The sequence below is a fragment of the Centroberyx affinis genome, unplaced genomic scaffold (assembly GCF_046629955.1).
Source record: "Centroberyx affinis isolate AG114_WGS23_722 - 3 ecotype Tasmania unplaced genomic scaffold, CSIRO-AGI_Caff_v1 ptg002643l_1, whole genome shotgun sequence".
NCBI lineage: Eukaryota > Metazoa > Chordata > Actinopteri > Beryciformes > Berycidae > Centroberyx > Centroberyx affinis.
In genome coordinates, this window is record NW_027280835.1 from 245,755 (window position 1) to 265,969 (window position 20,215).

The 20,215-nt window shown below is 41.5% G+C and overlaps 1 protein-coding gene across 1 annotated transcript; it reads right to left on the reverse strand.

Annotated features, from left to right (window-relative positions):
* Positions 1–454: 454 nt before the first annotated feature.
* Positions 455–19,797, reverse strand: LOC139657231 (5-hydroxytryptamine receptor 1E). Its single transcript, XM_071534997.1, has 2 exons — positions 19,780–19,797; positions 455–1,672 (listed from the first exon to the last, which is right to left on the reverse strand). Exon 2 carries the CDS (start codon positions 1,592–1,594, stop codon positions 455–457), a length of 1,140 nt encoding a protein of 379 aa, XP_071391098.1. The 5' UTR covers positions 1,595–1,672; positions 19,780–19,797.
* Between the last annotated feature and the right edge of the window lie 418 nt (positions 19,798–20,215).

Below are 20,215 nucleotides of genomic sequence, written 5' to 3' on the forward strand. Positions count from 1 at the left end.
TGCTGGCATTACTGCATAGTTCAGTGCAGAAAATATAGAGGCTGCTGAAAGATGTGGATACAGCACTATGCAGCATGTGCCCCATTGTTTTTCTTTGTGCTTTTGACCTTTAAGTTTTCAGACGTTTTGGTCAGTTGGATTTGGTTTCATGCACACATATTATACAGGCAAACATTATGCACATCACAGAAAGGCCTACTGGTAGTTCATCATAATATGGAGTAGATATAGAATAACAGGAATATAGTGTGACAGCAATGGGGTTTTTTTGCCACTAATACACTTTATTCAAAAGGCCTAAACTGAGTAAAACAAGCAACACATTAATGTGTAACCTTTTTTATTTGAAAAAGCACAACATCACACTCCATATTGCCAATAGACAGACTGCATGTGAATTAATGGTCTTGTATACATTCCCTTTGGTGTATAATGTTTAGGTTTAACCTCAAACTTACGCATGCTCTTTTCGTTTGAGTAGTTTCTTAAAAGCCAGCTTGAAATCTTCATTAAAGCTGGTGTACAGCAGGGGGTTGATGAGAGAATTGATATAACCCAGCCAAGTCAGGAAATCGGAGATAAGTGGGGAAGGCTGTAAAACCCTTAGACCCACTAAGAGCTCCTTTAGAAAGAAAGGCAGCCAGCAAATAATAAAAGCCCCGAGGATGAGGCCAAGGATTCGCGCCGCCTTCCTCTCACGCGAGGTACATATCTGGTTTTTCTCATCGGCCCCATCCATGTCTGTTTCAAAGGACGGGATGCGGATGGTGGCGTTGAGCTTGTCAATAGCCAGGGTGGGATCTGAGTTGGACAAGTCTGACACACAAAACGTGTGCGACACACGGCAATGGTCTACAGAGTTCTGGCTACCCATACTGCGGCTACTGAGGTGGCGAGAGGAGCCGCGTTTCTGGTATAGCGTCTTGGCAGCGGTGTAAATCCTGTAGTATAAGATGAGGATGATGATCATAGGGATGTAAAAGGCCCCAAAAGTAGAATATATGGTGTAACCCAGGTGGTCGTGCTCTATGATGCACTGTGTGAAGCCGCCGCTGCTGCTGGGCCTCTGCCTCCAGAACAAGGGGGGTATGGATATGAAAATTGAGATGACCCAGACGATCCCAACCATGGCGGCGGCGCGGCGGGCCGACCTCTTGCGGGCGTACTCGATAGCTTTGGTGATAGCCCAGTAGCGGTCCAGGGCGATGACGCACAGGTGCAGGATGGAGCAGGTGCAGCAGGTCATGTCGACGCTCAGCCACGCCTCACACACCACCTGACCCAGGGACCACGTCTCCATGGTGATGTAGAGGATGCTGATCGGCATCACCAGGATCGCGACCAGGAAGTCGGTGACGGCCAGAGAGCAGATGAGGTAGTTGGCGGGCAGGTGGAGCTTCTTGGTGGTGCAGATGGCGGCGATGACGCCGCCATTGACTAGAGCTGTGAGGAGGGTCAGAATCCCGAGCACGACCACCACCACCGCCATCTTGTCTGTGAACCTGACCACCTGGAGGCTGCTGGCTGGCGGGCCTGTGCAGTTTGAGATGTTGGGTCCTGTGGTTGTGTCCCCTAGGTGCCTCTCCATCTCCATCCCTGGGCGGGGCGGGGCCTAACCCTCCCTGGAACCACTCCCAGGGAGACAGCGCTTTCTCAAGGGTCAGAGGTCATTCTGTGGCAGACAAAACAGACAGATGGTACATTAGGAAGCATATTGCTAAATAGACTAAGTCATATTGGAATAGGGGACTCAGCTATAAAATGATTTAGGAATTATCTGACAGCACACACACACAATGTGTTTTTATAGATGGTCTTAAATCAGACTTTTTAGAGATTTCCAAGGGTGTCCCCCAAGGTTCGATTTTAGCTCCTATTTTATTTTCTATATTTATAAATAACATTGGGAAGGACTTGCAAACTGCTAAATTGCACCTTTATGTGGATGATACAGTGGCATACTCAGTTGCCCCTCCCTTCTCTGAGCCAAGCCATTAATGAGCTTCAGATAGCATTTCAGCAGCTTCAAGTGTCACTACATGGGCTCAATACTAAGAAAACCAAATTCATGACTTTTTCTAGGACTCGTTCCCAATCCCCAGGTAACACAAATCTTTACACTCTAAATGGGGACTCAACTGAAAAAGTGTCATCATATAAGTATTTAGGTATTTTGGTTGGATGACAAGCTTTCTTGCAAAGTACACATTGAAAATCTTGTGAAGAAGCTGAAACTAAGGATAGGTTTTTATTTTCGAAATAAGGCTTGTTTTGACATGTTAGCTAGGAAAAAACTTGTGCAGGCAACCTTTTTAAGTGTTTTGGACTATGGTGATGTTGTCTACATGCATGCTGCCTCCACCTTTTAGATTCTGTGTACCACAGTGCTCTACGATTTATAACCAATTCTGGTTCTCGTACTCATTATTGTACGCTTTATGATTTGGTTGACTGGCTGTCACTAAATCTACGCAGACAACTTCATTTGTATATTTTTGTGTACAAGGCCATGCTGGGTAAACTCCCCTCATATTTATGTAATCTCCTGATGCAGACCTCCAGCAGTATTCAGCTTCATTCTACCAGGTGGCTTCCTTACCAGGTTCAAAGGGTTTGCACTGAGCTGGGGAAAAAAGCCTTCTACTTTGCTCCCTGGACTTGGAATAATCTCCAGAGCATACTACATCTTAATAAACTAGTCCCCGTTGGAAAAATTTAAAGCCATGTTAAAAGTCCATGTAACTGAGAAATGCACCTGCCTTAATTGAGGTGGATATAGTCTCGTCCTTGTGTGCTTGATGGTTGTATTCCCTGTCTGTTATATTTTATTTCTATTTAAACTATAACTGTAACTGATGTTTGTATTCCATGTCTGTTGTGTTTTAAACTGTAACTGGTGTGCTGTCTTGGCCAGGTCTCTCTCGGAAAAGAGATTTCAATCTCAAGGGACTTCCTGGTTAAATAAATGTTAAATAAAAAAAATAAAAAAAATATTACAGTGACGGTCAAAATATACTGTGTAGCGCCCTGTGATGGACTGGCGACCTGTCCAGGATGTTTCCTTGCCTTCTGCTCAGTGCATGCTGGGATAGGCTCCAGCCCCCTGTGACCCTGAATAGGAATATGCAGGTACAGACAATGAATGAATGAAAATATATGGCTCTCAGTTTTTTACCTAAATATTCTTATGTCTCATGAATACATTGATTAGACATCATGAGGCAGGCCTCACAATCAATACCATCACTACATTGTGTTTTCATTGGCCATTTGACTGTGTGTAAAGAAAAGGAGATAATCTTTGCCATGATCATCCCATAGGTGTTCTAGGTAAAGACATGCTAGTTCTTATCTGAGTAATTCAAAGATTTGATCCTTGAGTTGAGTAGAGCCATTTAGGTGTTATTTGCATAGAGATGTCATTCAAACAGAGTCATTATAGAACAAAACAAAAAATATTAAACAGAAAGCATAATGATAACTGCCACTTTTTTACTTTTTATTTTATCAATTCAAGGAGCTATTAAGGCCAGAGGCCCCAACACAGACATGGGGATGTTAAATTTTCAAATCCAAGAGTAGTGCCCTCATGATCTGCTGTAGTTTAGTGCAGTTTATTTATCCAAATTATAAAAACACTGAAAACAGATAGAAAAGAAGCAGCATGTGCAGATGAGAAACCTAAAAGACTCAAAACAAATATAATCTCACCCCAAAAGATAAGGACATAAAACATATCAATATGTGTAACATTTGGCATGTGTAAAAGAGGGCAACAATCCTAATAAATAGATAGAGAGATAATAGATAGAGATGATGACTCCAGTTTTGGCTGTTCACTGATTTAAAGGTACAACGGTAAAACTCAGACCTAAGCACAAAGGATGTAGAGGCTGTTAGCAGCTAAAGCAGGAGTGTAAACTGTGAGATCTATGAGATCCCACCTTTACAAAAAAAAATAATAATACACAATTCCATCAAATTTCCCAGGGGGAGATTGGAAACGCAAGGGAAAAAATGCTGATATATGAACAGTACTATCAGGATTTTGAAATTCATGTCATTCTCTATAATATAACACAACCAAATAAATTGATTTCCAGCTGAAAATTGGTTTTATTGTGTGGTTACTGTATGCCAAGCTCGTCTCCCCTTTCCAAAAACCGTACCCTGCATGCTAATGTTGTGCGGTTCGAGGAGTCACGAGCGGCTGCTGACAGACACTGAGAGGAAGGGCTTATTAAACCGGAGTGGGTCGGGCAGAACAGCTAAGTGGTGACTGTCACTGACACAACATCTCAATGGCAGCTGTCGTCACGGACACGGTTGACTGCCGCACCCACACCACCTCTCAGCAGACTTCAGCTGAACCAATAATCACAGACAGGTGGGCCAGACCAGCGGCATGGTATGAATACAACTAGGCTGCGAGGGGAAAAACACACGTGATAAGAGACCAGTTTAGGTGCAAACACCACAAATTAATCCTGTTTAACTTTTAAACTGGATTAAATCTAGGTTTACTTATTTTAAACCCAGTTTTACTAAACTCTGAACATCACAAATCTTGCACTAAATTAACCAGTGTTGGTTCAACCATCCTAGATATGATAAATATACCCAACAGCTAGATATTTTTTAAGCTTTATGTATCCAGGGAGGGTTAAGCATGCTCTCTCTTTTTAAGTAACACCTTGCTTCACATTCTGTTGTTTACTATGGACAAGCTCCACTAACTGGAGTTAATTGCGTTGTAGGGTTTGTAGGGTAGCTTCACAATAGCTGTTGAGTAAGAAGTGTTGCTCTTTCACTTTCCCCACCCAGATTTCCCAGCTGCTCTAGGGAATTGAAACAATGACCTTCCTGTCCCTTTACACTTAATCTTACATCCTGTCCTTGCACCATGTGTGTCAGTATGTGCTGTGAAAACCCGGCAGTGGCCAATTACGTCTCTGCACCGGTGCAACAGTGACAAAGTCTTGATTTTGAATCTGAATTGCTAAGCAAGGAAAATCTGCTGAAATGACTCAGCCACTTGGTGGAGGCAGAGGAATACAAAGCAAGTTCAGGAATTAAATTGCTTGACGTTAGTCACTCAGCATGTTAACAGAATCGGAGGCTTTGGCATCTTCAACTATAAAACAAAATTCAATGGCAAGCTACTGTATATCATTGTCCTCTATTGGCCCTTAGAGTATTTTCCTGTTTGATTTGAGCTTACACCACATTCACTGTGTAACAAATTCAATTGTGAAAGTATTACTTCGCAGGTATCTAACATTAAAGGGGCACTATTGTAGGAATTCAAATTTTCCTCCTTTTATATACATGTATGATCTAATTTGTTTAATGCAGACATTGTTAAAATTATATTTTGTTTGAGTGGTTAATTTTAAAGTTTTCAGTGCATTTTCAAAAACACACCCACTTTTACAAGCAGTTTCAGACTAACTCTAGTAAACACATCATAATTGGACTTGGTCCTAATTGGCCAGACCTCACTAAACAATTACTGAATTACTTCATCAGGCCAGTTTGCAGCATCTGAACTGGAATGTCTCCACTCAGCAGGTTTACCTCATTTGAATGAGAGGAGCTGCTGTTGTCAGTCAATCAGGATCCAGTATTGGCACTGTTCTGCCTGTGAGGATTTAGTCTTCAAGTTCAATAAATATAATAAATACTCCTTCAACGAAACCACTTTTATTCGCAAAACATCATGGACAGTATTCTTATCCTGAGCCAAAGTATACTTGTAAACAAAATAATGAAAACTGAACAATATGGGACCTTCAAGTGGTAGATAACATTTATTATTTAGATTTACAATATAGCTCTCAGCTGAGATAATACCTTTCATGAATGAATAATAACTCCTACCTTCCATTGCATTCCAGTCATGTTCAAACAGCATAAGAATATTCTCAAAGAACTTCATTGAAAATACCTGCATCAAAGGTTCCCGTTTTCTGTCTCACAGTAGGGTTTCGCTCCTTGGCAGCGTTTAGAGGCTTTGGCAAAGAACCGTCACATCTCAGTCCAAGATGAGTCATCATTTACTTATCTCTCAAAGTATAATACAGCCGGAGAGCCGTGTGGAGGTGTGTGCCCCCTGCTGTCTCACCTCTTGAGGACTCTCATTGTTCTTGTTTGAGACATGGGCTGCGTCCCAAAGCTTTTTCACTCCTCCTCCTCCTCCTCCTCCTCCTCTCCCTCACTAACACTCCTCTTAACTAACTAGGATGAGACGAGGGGAGGAATGGAGAGGAGGAGAGGAGGGAAAGTGGAGGCCATTTGGGACAGTTTAAATGCTACTCCATCATCAAAACAGACGTCTGCTATTGATGAAATGGCCCTGGGTGCGTCCCAAAGCTCCAAAGAAAAAAAAAATCACTCCTTCTTTCCTCCACTACCTCCTCCTTTCCTCCACTACGTCCTCCTTTCCTCCATGACCCGGAAATTGATGTCTGTGCCACCACGATGCTTTTTCTGGAGGAGACGAGAGACACCGCTCCTTAAGTCTCCGTCGGTGGAAGATGCACAGGTGTTTCCTCCACCTAAAATCCTAAAATTGATAAGGAAGTCTTTTAAATTTTTTGGGTGAGCGCACTATGATCATACCGAGAAAATAACATTGACAAAACTTGAAGAAGAAACTTGCAGTGTAACAAGTTAATTTGACAAACTTCATTCAAACAAATGTTAGGTTAGTCTGGCTGACTCAAACTTGCAATAGAGGCGCATGGATATGTGTTTTCTTTTCTTCTTCCTTATTTATTTTTTCACCTTGTTGAGAAGATTAAAGGTCACCATTGCGTCTTATTTCTGAAGCTCAGTTAGCAACATTTTCTTACACTTTCCAACTTAATTATCCGACTTTCATGTGAAATTTCCGAGTAGGAAATTCATTTTTACGATTTATCCAATAGCGCATGAATGCACAATAAGACTACACAGACCAACTCTATAGCCTATGTTACTTAAATGAAATATGAATGTCATATTTCGCCTGTGCTGCCATCCTGATGGGTGTGCGTAAAAACTTTGATGGGCCATGAGGTGTATTATGGATTCAGGCTGTGTCAGTTGGGGCCACTTCATCAATAGCAGACGTCTATTTTTGATGATGGAGTAGCAAATAAACTGTGCTCCCTCCCTCCTCTCCACTCCCCTCCTCGTCTCCTCCAAGTTGCTTCCTGGTAGGAGAGGAGTGGTAGTGAGGGAGGGGAGGACAGGAGGAGTGAAAAAGCTTTGTGATCCCACCTCTATCCTCCGCCGAAGGAGACTTCAGGAGTGGCTTCTCTCATCTCCTCCACCAACATCAATTTCCGGGTTAAGGAGGAAAGGAGGAGGCAGTGGAGGAGAGGAGGAGGTAGTGGAGGAAAGGAGGAGGTAGTGGAGGAAAAGAGTTGGTAGTGGAGGAAAGGAGGAGGTAGTGGAGGAAAAGAGGAGGTAGTGGAGATAAGGAGGAGGTAGAGAACACTCCACTACTAGGTAGTGGAGGAAAAGAGGAGAGGAAGAGGTAATGGAGGAGAGGAGGAGGTCGTGGAGGAAAGAAGGAGGTAGTGGAGGAAAGAAGGAGGTAGTGGAGGAAAGGACAACGTAGTGGAGGAAAGGAGGAGGTAGTGGAGGAAAGAAGGAGGTAGTGGAGGAAAGAAGGAGGTAGTGGAGGAAAGGACAATGTAGTGGAGGAAAGGAGGAGGTAGTGGAGGAGAGGAGGAGAGGAAGAGGTAGTGGAGGAGAGGAGGAGGCAGTGGAGGAAAGAAGGAGGTAGTGGAGGAAAAAGGAGGTAGTGGAGGAAAAGAGGAGGTAGTGGAATAAAGGAGGAGGCAGTGGAGGAAAGAAGGAGGTAGTGAAGGAGAGGAGTGATAAGTAGAGCTGAACAATTAATCGAAAAACAATCAAAATCGGAGGTTCTAAAAAATGTATGACAAGAAAAAAACGTGTCACTATGAGTCGCCGTTTAAATCGCAATTGCAATATTCTGTCAAATAACCTCAATTAGATTTTTTGTCAATATGGTTCAGCCCTGTTACAAAGTGCTATGAAATAAAGACCAAAACAAACATCTCAGCAAGCCATCAGCTATAATGAAAGGGAAGGATTTGCACTGCTGGTTCCATTAATGTCCGTTCTGCAGAACATAATAGGAAGGATCAAAGCAGTGTAGTCTTATGTTATCCCCCCCCCGTCTCTCTCTCTCTCTCTCTCTCTCTCTCTCTCTCTCTCTCTCTCTCTCTCTCTCTCTCTCTTATGGTAGGCAGAAGAAAGTGTTCTCTGTGAGATTAGAGCAAAGCATACTATTTCTCATCTATAATAATTAGAAATTGACATTCAATTTGTGCCGGCTAAATTATTCTATTTCCCTGAAAACAAATGCAGCTTGGTATTAATAACATGGGTGGAGTAGCCCTCCTCTGGGCGAGGCCGGGCCCTCTGTTCTGTCACGGACGGAACTAATTCCATGTGACACCCTGTGCTTCAGAAACACACACACACACACGCCCTGGGGAAGACATATACAGTAGAGGGGCCTATGTCTGTAACACTCACTTCCCCCTGGATCTAAATAGAACTGGAGACTTTAAGACTGGCAAACATCAAAAGAGTATTCTATGCCAGAATGTATCATTGTCTTATCTTCCCCCAGTGTAGAAAATATTCCCTTTTTTTTTTTGATTCGAGCAAAAGTGCCGCGAGGCTCTCATTAAGCGTGGGATTGTGATTAAAGAAGCCCTCGGTCCTGCCTGTTAACGAGAACACAGGCCCGTACAGATGCGATGTGATGCTCCAACTCTGTTCTGCAGAATAAAATAACTCGGCTGACATGCCCCCGCTACTGTGGTTCCAGCCGGAAGGCAAAGTGTTTGAATGGCATTAATATTCATCACTTGATCTGCCTTGATCGATGTTCATAAACTGCCTTTTGGGCACAACAGTCGGGGACAAAAAAACACTTTGAAGGTCAGCGTCTCGTATCCGAAGGCCGTGTTTGGGGTGACAAGGAATGTACACAAATGACTGCCAGATTAGAAGTTTGACTGAGAGGGCTAAGAGGCAAGTGTCTGTCGCAGGGGCGTAGCTAGGAATTATGGGTCATATATGGTCAAAGTTTCTGATGTTTGACTCTGGGACTCTGGGGTCTATGACAAACATCTATCTCTACCTATCCACAACTCAAAATCACCTCCACACATTCATTTACTGATCAATTATCGGACAAATCACTAATTGAAATTCTGGGTTTTGGGTGCTACCCTAATAGCGCTAATCGGCTGTCATAACCGTTCTTTCCCCAGTAGTGTCCTCCTACTTCTCTTCAAAATCTAGGGAGCAGAGGTGGAAAGTAACTAAGTACATTTACTCAAGTACTGTGCTTAAGTACATTATTATTATTACAGTATTTCCATTTTGTGAGACTTCATACTTTTACTCCACGACATATTGTACTTTTTACTGCACTATATTTACACCTGTAGTCACTAGTTACTTTGCAGAATAAGGTTTTACACGCAAAACATCCAATAAGCGCATAAACTCCCCAACAGTATATGGAGCAGTTAGACCTACAACATTAAAATACTTCTTAAAGGTTAAATCAGCAATAATTTAACACTCTCAGAATGAGTACTTTTACTTTTGCTACTTAAGACATTTTACTTCTAATACTAATAATTGAATTGAATGCAGGACTTTTACTTTTAATGGAGTTTTTTCCCCATTATGGACAATTAAGGACAATTTTATTTTAGTCTGCACAAAAAACTCTGCCAAATTTTATTCCTGCTTGTTCCAGTTTGTCTCAGATAATACAACACAACAGTTGCGGTATTGTATTTTTGAAACCTTTTTTCAAAACCAGAGCAGTGTGAAATACAATTATAAAATGATTATAAACTTTAGGGGTCCTCCCTCAGCTTGGGGCCCCTGGGTAGTCAGTACCCCTATTCCCCCCCTCAGATCTGTTCTATCTGTATCTTCATGTAAGTACTGCACAGCTTCATTTACTGTAGGCATTCTACAAACATTCACCTTCTTTTATCATCATGACACGCTGCAGAAATCAGATGAAATACTAATGAAATCCCACACACCGCTCTTGCAATACAACTCCATTCCTTCATTCAACTTTCAACTTCATTCATTTCAGTCCAGTTTGACCTTTGACATTTGAATAGATGGTGTTGTATTGCAAGAGCAGTGTGTGGGTTTCTCTCACTTTTGAGTGCCAGTCCTGCCAGTTAGTTATATAAGAGGGTTTTAGCAGCTTGTCTGACAAATCACTGAATGCCAACATTGTTCATAGGGCATCTTGAGGTCCTATTGATATCAATGAAGACAGAGTTCTTCAGTTTTCCATCTTACATTGTGTTATATCTGCTTTATGTCTACAAGGAGGAGGATAGAGCCCCTTTCAAATGCCATGTGTCTCGATAACCTCAAATATCTCTACTCTCCTCCACTCTTACAGTACATCCTCAAATACTGTTCTGCAAACAAAGAGCTGCTGCTTGAGTACAATGTAATAATCTCTGCGGGGGCCGAAGCAGCAGATGCCATGTAATTCAGCCTCTGATAAGACACTGGCTTTTGCAACAATGGTAAATTCAGAGCGATGCCTGAAGGACTTCACCCCTAAATCATTCGGTGACAACACAGAGAAGCCCAGTCACACCCGGGGAGCCGGCCAGCAATGCCATTACTCAGCTGTCATCTCACCTGTGCAAAATGGATGACCTTTCCCCCGAGTGGAGATTGCAGAGGTGATTTTTGCGTCATCGTAAAACCGCCGAGGTTCTGGCACTTCCGCAATTTAAGCGGCGAGGCACGGCTCGGCCCGCATGCAGACAGTCTATCATGAGCGCCGCGAAGACTCGTCAGACTCGATCTCTTAAACGCAGTAATGACTGCTTGGTTTCACGCTGCTCCTGTGATGAAATGACTCTGCTTAGCGCATTACTGTGGAAAGGGAGAAATGACTGCCGAACAAAAAGTGGAAAATGAGAAGATGAAGACGGACAAGGCGCTGTCAGCCGATATCACCGAGTACGGAACAAGGAGCCGACGGGAGAGGGGAGGTGACGGTCCAAGACGAGCCGAATTGACAGATAGAGATAGACGAAAGGACAGGTCAAGTGTATCTCCATTTCCATTTCAGATTCAATTAGATGTTCTGGCAGCCAGGTATTACTGTCAGTCCGTCTTCCTTTGCTGGGCGCTGCACTCACGTATAAAGAGCAGGCTCCGAGGGCAATGGATCATGGGAGGCAACAACCCTGCTTGATACAAATGGACAGGCGAGAAATCACAGAGCAAACAGAGCTGTCTGATCTGGGCTTTGGCAGAGGAAACACTGAAGAGGTTTATTCCACATTGTGATACAAAATGACTTCACACATTGACGTAAAACTCACTTTCGGGGAGAACATGTTGCCTACATTATTAGCCGTTTTAGTTTTATATACTACCAGTCAAAGGTTTGGACCCACCTGACTGAATGTTCTATGTTTTTCATTCTCTTAAGGCCATTTTGATCTAAAGGCTTATGCTTAAATGCTTGAAAATTGTTTCTTAGACAAATAGAAATAGTGAAGTTGATCCTATGTATGAATTTCTTTCCAAAGCCTTTGCCTTTCCATCAAGGCAAAGGGTGGCTACTTTAAATAATCTAAAATATAAGATTTGTTTAACACGTTTTTCGATCACTGCATAATTCCATTTGTGTTATTTCATAGTTTTGATGTCTTCACCATTATTCTAAAATGTGGAAAATAGTAAAAATAAAGAAAAATGTGGTGTGTCCAAACTTTTGACTGGTAGTGTACCTCTCCCTAACAAAAACATATTTTGAGAATAGAATCATTTACATTTTTGAACAATGACATGATTGATTTCAAGTCACATTTTTAAAGGTCTTTTTCATAGCATTTTGTAATGAAGTTTTTCAGCACTGACTCACTTTGGAGGGTAAAATCTATAGCAGCATTGTCTTTATTTTAATAAACAGCCCTGACACTCAAAAATGAAGCCATAATACCTGAAATAGCCTGAACTTAATCATTCAATATCACTAAAATCCAGCCTGCAAACACTTGATCATCTACTGTTAAGTTACCTACTATACTTTAAAAGTACCATAATTTGTTTTAATGCTATAAAACGTTTTCTAAAAGCGTCACTTTTTCAAATGGTGGATGTCTCTTCCTGCCTGACTCTTCATATTGTCGTCTAGAGAAGAAGATGGGAGAGGAACACTCGAGGCAGAGGGCAATGTCACACACTCATTCAATTTCTCACTTAGACATTGACTGACAGTCGCTTTCAGGATGTAATTCTCATGGTGATGGAGCGGTCGACACGGCGACACATGGCTCCATACAGGCAGCTGTCACGGCTGCAATAAATATACATCTTGTTTCTGATTAAAGTGGTGATCCGCGAGGTCCTCGTTTTTATCTTGGCAACATGTTTAACGCTATAAGCGCTCACAGCTGTGGTGTTTCTGCACTGCACTTCCCAGAGATCACCTGTCAATCAGACAGTGTAGGCGGGACTGTGACATCTTTCTCCTTGGATTTTCTGTAGTTTGAGTTTCTGTAGGTGGCGCTCTTTTCTTTGTCTGTTCAGCCATGGCGGCTATCACTGCTCATGCAAACCTAGTTGTTCTTCTGTTCATTCCAAAGAAACTGCTGCTGCAAATGTAAAACACATCATTTCCTCTGTGCCAGAGGATTTTTTTCTGGGACAAATCTGATAGCGAGTAGCAAAAAGGACACTTATTTATATGATAATACACAATCCACATCTCTGTTGTCTCAAGACTTAAAAATCCTTCTTTAACCAGTCTCTTTCCCTTTATCTACTTCTCTTCATGACTGTTGTGGATTTACAAGGTGAAATCAATAAGAGTGGTTTATAGCTTCCACCTGCTCAGTCTATTTCTTGGAAAGAGCAGATGTTGCCAAATTGTTTTTTTTTGTTTCTTTTGTTTGTTTTTTGACCCAGTATTAATACTGTAAAGCGAATGCTGCTTTTGAAGCATATCCAGCACCTTCCAGCACCATTGCTATTTAACATCTAGATCACAACAGATTGTCAATAATGTCATGATTTGCCACATGAAAACACAAAACACTTCTCCCAAGAATAACCAGTGTATGAGAGAGAGACAGAGAGAGAGAGAGAGAGAGAGAGGCATAGCAGTGAAAGGTTTTACTACTCTGAAACATAAATCTCTCTTTCCTGCTGTCTTTAGCTGTCGCTCTACAAAATTAGCTGGCATTAGGACAAGCCGCACGATGAATGCAACATTTATCATGATGGGAATCAACAGCAGACAGCAGCGCTGGATGGCTGATTTGAAATTGCAGAGTTTCCTTTGTTGTTTTATGTAACAGCGATGCTTCGGTCTAATTTTAGTTTCTGTTCTGCATCCTTCCCTGTTTTGGTCCAGGCTATGAGTTTGCAATAATAAATGTTGTTATTTGGATACTTTTGGATCATAATAAATGCATGAATTCTAAACACAAAGACTAGATTACTTGTTTTAGGGGGAACTGGGTTTAATTTGAAGTTTGAGTTCCCTGGAAGTAGTGGTAGTGGTCTTGCTGCGATGGCGTAACGCTGTCAATGAATACAGAGGAAAAACTGCATTGCCTCTCCTCTGGGTCACAGCAAGGAACTCTGGGCCCCCAAACATTGGTCACATAATGTGAAAGTCATATTCATCCAGCTCACTGGAGATTTTACATTTACACTGCAGGCATTTATTTTGTGCCCTTTTACAGAATGGCTTACAGTGAACGCCACAGCAGAATACTTAAGCATACTAACTCATTTTCGACCTGGACCCTAGTTTTACGTTATTTTCCCTCATACAGATTGATTCTGACCAAAATCTGCTTCACTATAGAGCTACTTATCCTAAAACAAATCAGGCAACTGCAGCTGCAAAGAGTAAACAAGGAAGTGCTAAGGCAATGGCCAAGGTAGCATCAAAACTATAGGAGAAAGGCCTAACTTTGGATCATTTTCATTTACATCTTTGCACCTCACTACAGAGCGAGGAAACAATGCTTTGGGTGCTTTTGGGGTTGATGTTTGGAGAGTCCATTGGCCTAATGGGACTGTATAGGAGACCTGCAGCCAGCCACAGCAGGCATCCACAGCAGTAGATCTATCGTGAAGCAATTGATGAGATTTTGGTCAGAATTGATTGGTATCATGGAAAATGATGGGGAAATAAGGTTCAGATAGAAAATGTCCAGAGTTATGCTTGAAACCCCTGGATCATCAACATTAAACACAACCAGTGATAAGAAGCAAGGGTCAGGGCCACATTGCTCAGGCAGCAGATGCAACAAAGATTCCCTGAAATATTTATGCATAAAAGGGAAGTGCTGCATAAAGAGCCAAGCAGAGAAAAGTCAGTTTTACAAGACAAGAGCAAGGTCCAAAAAGAAGAGTAAGACAAAGGAGATTGGGATGTGAATTGTTCCTGAAGGCATGAGTTTCCAGTTCACAACAGAGGACAGGGCATGACTCTGCATTGCTGATTGGAGAGGGAAGGTCAGCCCACAATTGGGGAGCCAGAATCATCACCCCTTTTTCCAGCGTTCACAGCGCCCCGGCCTGTCTGTCCTTGGTTTTGTATTTAGTTATGCCAGAAATCTCCATAGTGTCAGACAGAGTAAAGCAATTCAGCCAGATAGCTGAATTTAAAGATACAATCTGGCATTGATTCACACATCTAAATTCTGGGTATATTCACACATCTTCTTAAAAAGTTCAACTTATACATAGAAAATAAGCTTTTTGGAAGTTTCTTAACTCATCATAACTCTGTTTTACTTCTTAAACAAACCTTTTCCAACCTCAAGTCTAAGCTAAAGCCAACAATGGGGTGATAGTATTTCAGTTGCGAACTGGGCCTTTAACCCCTGGTGTGACAGAATTACAGGCAGGTAATCAGCCTCTCTTATTTTGCTGCTTGTCGATATTGTAATAAGATTTATTGTAGCGCAGGAACCTTGAAACAAGACAGTGTCCCTGCTGTTTCTCTTAGATTGTTGATTTAACTAGTGAGCCACTTTGTCAGACGGTTCAATAATAGCTTTTTCTGATGACATTTACCAATACACAGGATTTGATTTTGCAGACCTTAGTGCCATAATCCAAGATGAGCGTTCATACAGAAGCACAATAACCTTCTACAGTATTGAAGCAGCAGAGAAAACAGGCAGGTCGATGATTCACTATGTTCATTGTGTTCGGTGCAGGGGATTAGCAGGGTTTGTATACCTGGAGTCAAAGTTTGCAGTGGGCTTGGAGAGGGTGGCAGGCAGAATGCAAGGCCATTGCTTGTCTGTCTACAATGTTGCGCTCAGTGGCGCCTTGGAAAGAAAAGGAAACTATTGATTTTTTGTCTTTAATTGCAAAGGCAGGCTGGCCAGGTAGTCTTGGTTCAGTAGCCAAGTCCTGCCTGCGGCACTACATAACATCACTCACTGTTAACAACCGTGTAGGGACACTGTGCTTTTGCTTTTTGAGAGAAAGTTTGGAAAAACTCACATACTTAACAACTAAAATTAATATGAAGTTCCAAGTTTTTACAATGTACAGCTTATGTATGCTTTTGTTTTTTGTTTAGGACAGATTCAAACACAATGCCATATTAAAAGCAACTGCCTGCTGCACTGTGTTATAGTATTTAGCTGATATTAAAGCCGCACTTGGCAACTTTGCACTTTGGCGGCCCCAAGAGGCAGCAGGAGATAACTGTTTGCATTTTTGAGAGTTTGAAGGACTTCATTACCCAGAAATCATGTAACACGACATCAGTAAACTGCACACTCCTCAGAGCTAAATTTCTTCTTCGTGGCTGGACGGAGCACATTGCTGCTGTTTAGGAAAAAGTTTTGTATTTTGCCCTTGAGTTTCGATTCGTCACTTCCTATGTGCAGAGAATATTTCCTCCCAGTGACCATATATACCCGACACCGGCAAATAGGGGGAATCTGCAGCATGGAGAGTGGATGGGACGCTCTTCTCTGTTGCAGCCCCAATTTGTGATTCAGACTGACAAGACAGGTGTGATTTTACATGAACTTCTTGCCTAATGCAACTTTAATGTTTTCAACACCTGTCTTTGGACTAGGCTTTTGGCACTTTTTGGGTTGAACCAGCAATCCTCAACTACCATGCAACCTGACCAACCTGTGAACCTGCCACTCATTGTGACAGATGCTATATGTGCTGTATGTCTATCATATTTAAATCTATAAATAAGTGTCCCATTGGAATGATGCATTTATAGAACTGGAGCTTGTATATGATTGATTATCACTGATCACTGTCGCATGCCTCCAGCTAGAAGAAACTGCTTGAACGGCTAAAGCTGTCAATCATCTCAGTAGATTATATTAAAGAAGAACATATAAATAGAACGGATCAATGACAGGGTTTTCATCAACACACCATACTTTAATAAGAGGAGGTTGAATGCAGTGGTGTAATGATAGTAGAGGAGGTGGACATACTGCTATACTGTGACCATAACTAGACTGATAACGGTCATTAATCTGAATGCACAGCAAAAACTGGAGCCTAAATGAAGTGTGTATACCTGGGTGTACAACTATACTGAAATAAGCTCATTCTAACTATCTAACTATATACCATACACTTATTTGACAATTTATGCCACAAAAATGGCAAAAACATAATGTTTTCTTGTATTTTTATATGAAAATTTAATTACTTTTACATCCTGGAAAACGTAAAGTCTTTAGCAATGACTTCATCTTGTACCAGGAGGCCACATAAAAATTCCAACCAATAAAACAAACCATCCCGCCCCTCTGCCCCTCCCATTAAATCAAATTTCTTTTCTCTCCCTAACTGATCTCCCATTGGTTTACACTTTTGAATGACCCCTCCTCGCGTTATGTCCTGCCCCAACATAAATGAAATACATCACATTAAGGAAGCAAGATGCTCTCAAAATGCGGTTTCACTGTGAGTTTAACTACTCTACTGTATCTCTGTAGAAAGGTGTAATAATTAGAAATGACCTGTGGTGCAGAGAAAGTGATGAAGAAATGACGACCAGCCAAGTCAGTATCTTCTTTTAGATCCAGTTTAGAAACACACTTCTGAAGACTTGCTTTTACTAATGTTGTCATAGTGTTGCTTGTAATTTGTATTTTTAGATTATTTTTTGTCTCTCTCTCTCTTTCTTCTCTTTTAATACTTTTTTCTTAAACAGTTTTCCTTTTTTTATGTCTTCAGCTGTCATTTTACACATTAAGTGTGCTTTGCAACCTTGTTTTTGAGAAGACCTTAAATTTCTTGTTATATTATTTAAAGTAAACAGATGCGAGTGGTGTTTTAACGCCTGGTGAGCAGGGCAAAGAGTTTAATTGTCTCCTGCTGCGATTGGAGAGAGCGATACTGCCTTTGTCTCCAGAGCTCCATAACAATCCAGAGCCTTATCTGTAATTACACTGCCAGGGCCATTAAACACACCAGTAAGGGAAATACTCAGCTGGAGAGATGTGGACTAATCCTAAAGACACAGCCCATTGAGGAGGTGCATACCTGCATGGATATGGTGGAATTAGTAAAATGAATAAAGAAGAGCGCTAAGATAGACACGGATTAGAGTTCTAGATCTACAAACATTTCTCAGAGGCAGAGGTGCTCTGAAGGAAGAAATAATCCCATTGGTTGAGTTAAAAGTCAGTGGGTGGAGCCAAAGAACAACAGTTTTTTCTGGTTAAGTAAGTTAGACTGAAGCCCAGCGAAAAAGTTAAGAGAGGAGGAAGCTAATGTTATGAAGCCTAGCGCTCTACTCCTATAGCGCTACTAACTGAAACAAGCACAGATCCTACAGGCCCACGCAGCATTGCGACACGGTTAGCGGTAAAATTACCTCATTCCACTAACATTACTTAAATACCACAAAGTAATAACTTTACCTACTGTTAAAGTGTGTAAAACGTGTTATCAAGATAATGTTTACAAATCCTGTTATTAACACAGGCGAGTTTGGAGCAAATTGTGGAATGTTCACTTTTGTTTTCACAACAGGAGACGCTACAGATGAGCCTGTATGGGAAACTCTTGCAGCCAAAGACGCCCTCTAGAGGCCATCTGACGAAGCGCTGACGACTGACTGACTGACTGACCTGAATGCCTTGTGATGCCCTCGGCTGCGCCATGGGAAAAAAAATCAAATTTAGTGATACTAAGTTCTCTAGGTTAGCTAGTTAGCCTAGCTGACATTCCAAGTTCAAACTAGCTATACTAGCCTACAGCAGATTATTTCTGTCTCCAGAGTAGCTCTGCCTCCGCAAAATCTTTGTATTCATAGTATTCCCATGATGTTGCATGTATTTGCTACCAATATGGCGCTTTACAATACACAGAGCTCATTGGCTGCGTTTGTCACTTGATTGTAATCACCTCTTAATTTATTACAATCACCTGTTATTCTCCTACCAAGATGGCTGTGTGGTGATGTAACAGGATACTATGAATAACTATAACTTCAATCTGCCAGACAAACAGAAGCTACAAACAAATGGATATATGGACACACACATGCACACACACCCCAAGAGGTATTTTACCTCCTGCCAAGTCGTCATTGTAAATATGAATTTGTTTTTAATTGGCTTGCCTGGTTAAATAGAGGTTAAATAAAGTAAATAAAGTTAAAAAAATCACACCAGGTAACCTACGTACCCTACTTACCCATTCTCTCACTCTCTTGCTCTCTCTCTCACGCACACACACACACACATACACTCACAATCACACACACACACGCACACACACACACATTCAAGTCATGAGCTATTCAAGTCACTCAGTCCACCCACTTGCCACTTCAACCTATTGGAGCAGCACTAGTGTCTATGACAATATACTGCTTTACTTCTTGTCTCACTGACCACAGTGTAATATGATCCACTTCACATGGGAATAGGTATTGGATCGACTAAGAGAACGACTTGAAACATCTTGAAACACTTCCAGTTACTTCAAAAAAGCATATATTACAGTTATAGTTGACAGTAAAAACAACAGACAAGTCAGTGGTACAATTGGTATCTTTTCTTTTTAACCCAATTTAATTATCACAGTCACTAAGTTGGGAGTTAGCCCTATATTCAAACCAACAAATATTCAATTGATGGAGATCTCACAGCAGAAATGAACTGTAAACTGTAAAATTATTAAACATTAAATTGACATTTTGCTTCATGTGTCTCAGTAAAAGAAAATCATTAACATATTGCACCTGAGTTGGTTCTTAAACAAAAAACACTAATATTCCTATAATACTATAGTAGGTTATGCCATAGTGAATATGATCTGATGGTACTTTATGGTATTTTATAGGTTTTTAGGTGGTATTTTTTGACCAATAGTAGATGCATGCTATTTTGGCAAGTATCCTAAAATATATTATAAGATTTCTATAGTTCATTTTCATCCTGACTGGTACTGCAGTGACTGTGTCTGTTGTGTTAACGTTGCATCCATTGAACAAAACGACCAGATGTCAGGTTAAGTCATCCTGAAGGACAGCTGCCCTGGCGCTCCAACAGGCTTTTTATGAATTACAGTGTAACTGCAGCCAACATTTATGCTCAAAGACCGACAGGGAAGCTAATTGAAAAGATGAGACAACCTGTGGAAAGCCAGATCATATCTTTACCCACTCACCTAAAGACCAATCTACTGAGTTTTGCAGCACTGCACGTCACTTACCATTTATTTCTCCCCAACCCTCTTTCTGTCACATTCTTCTCCAATCAAGCGTGTTTTTAGTCTGAAACCAAAATAGATGGGATGTCTCTCTTGCGCTCTCTGTTGCTCAAAGCTCCCGACGTTTCATCAGGTGTCCTCACATTATGCAAAGAAGAAAAATAAACTCATGAAGCCTGGTTCGCATTAATCCACATAATGAGCCCACTGCTATTACTCTACCAGTGAGAATAAAGCAGGATAACTTCATGAGCCAGTTTTATAACATCGCACAGCCGGTGCTTTCGTCTCTTTGCCTGCTGAGGTTGTCGTCAGACTCTGCTGCTGCCTTCACGTCCTGTCGGAAATATCATAATTATGCGCACATGAACGGCAAAGTGGTCCAAGTGGGATTTTCTGACACCCGAGCCCCGTTTCATTAGTCATTAAACAGCCCCCC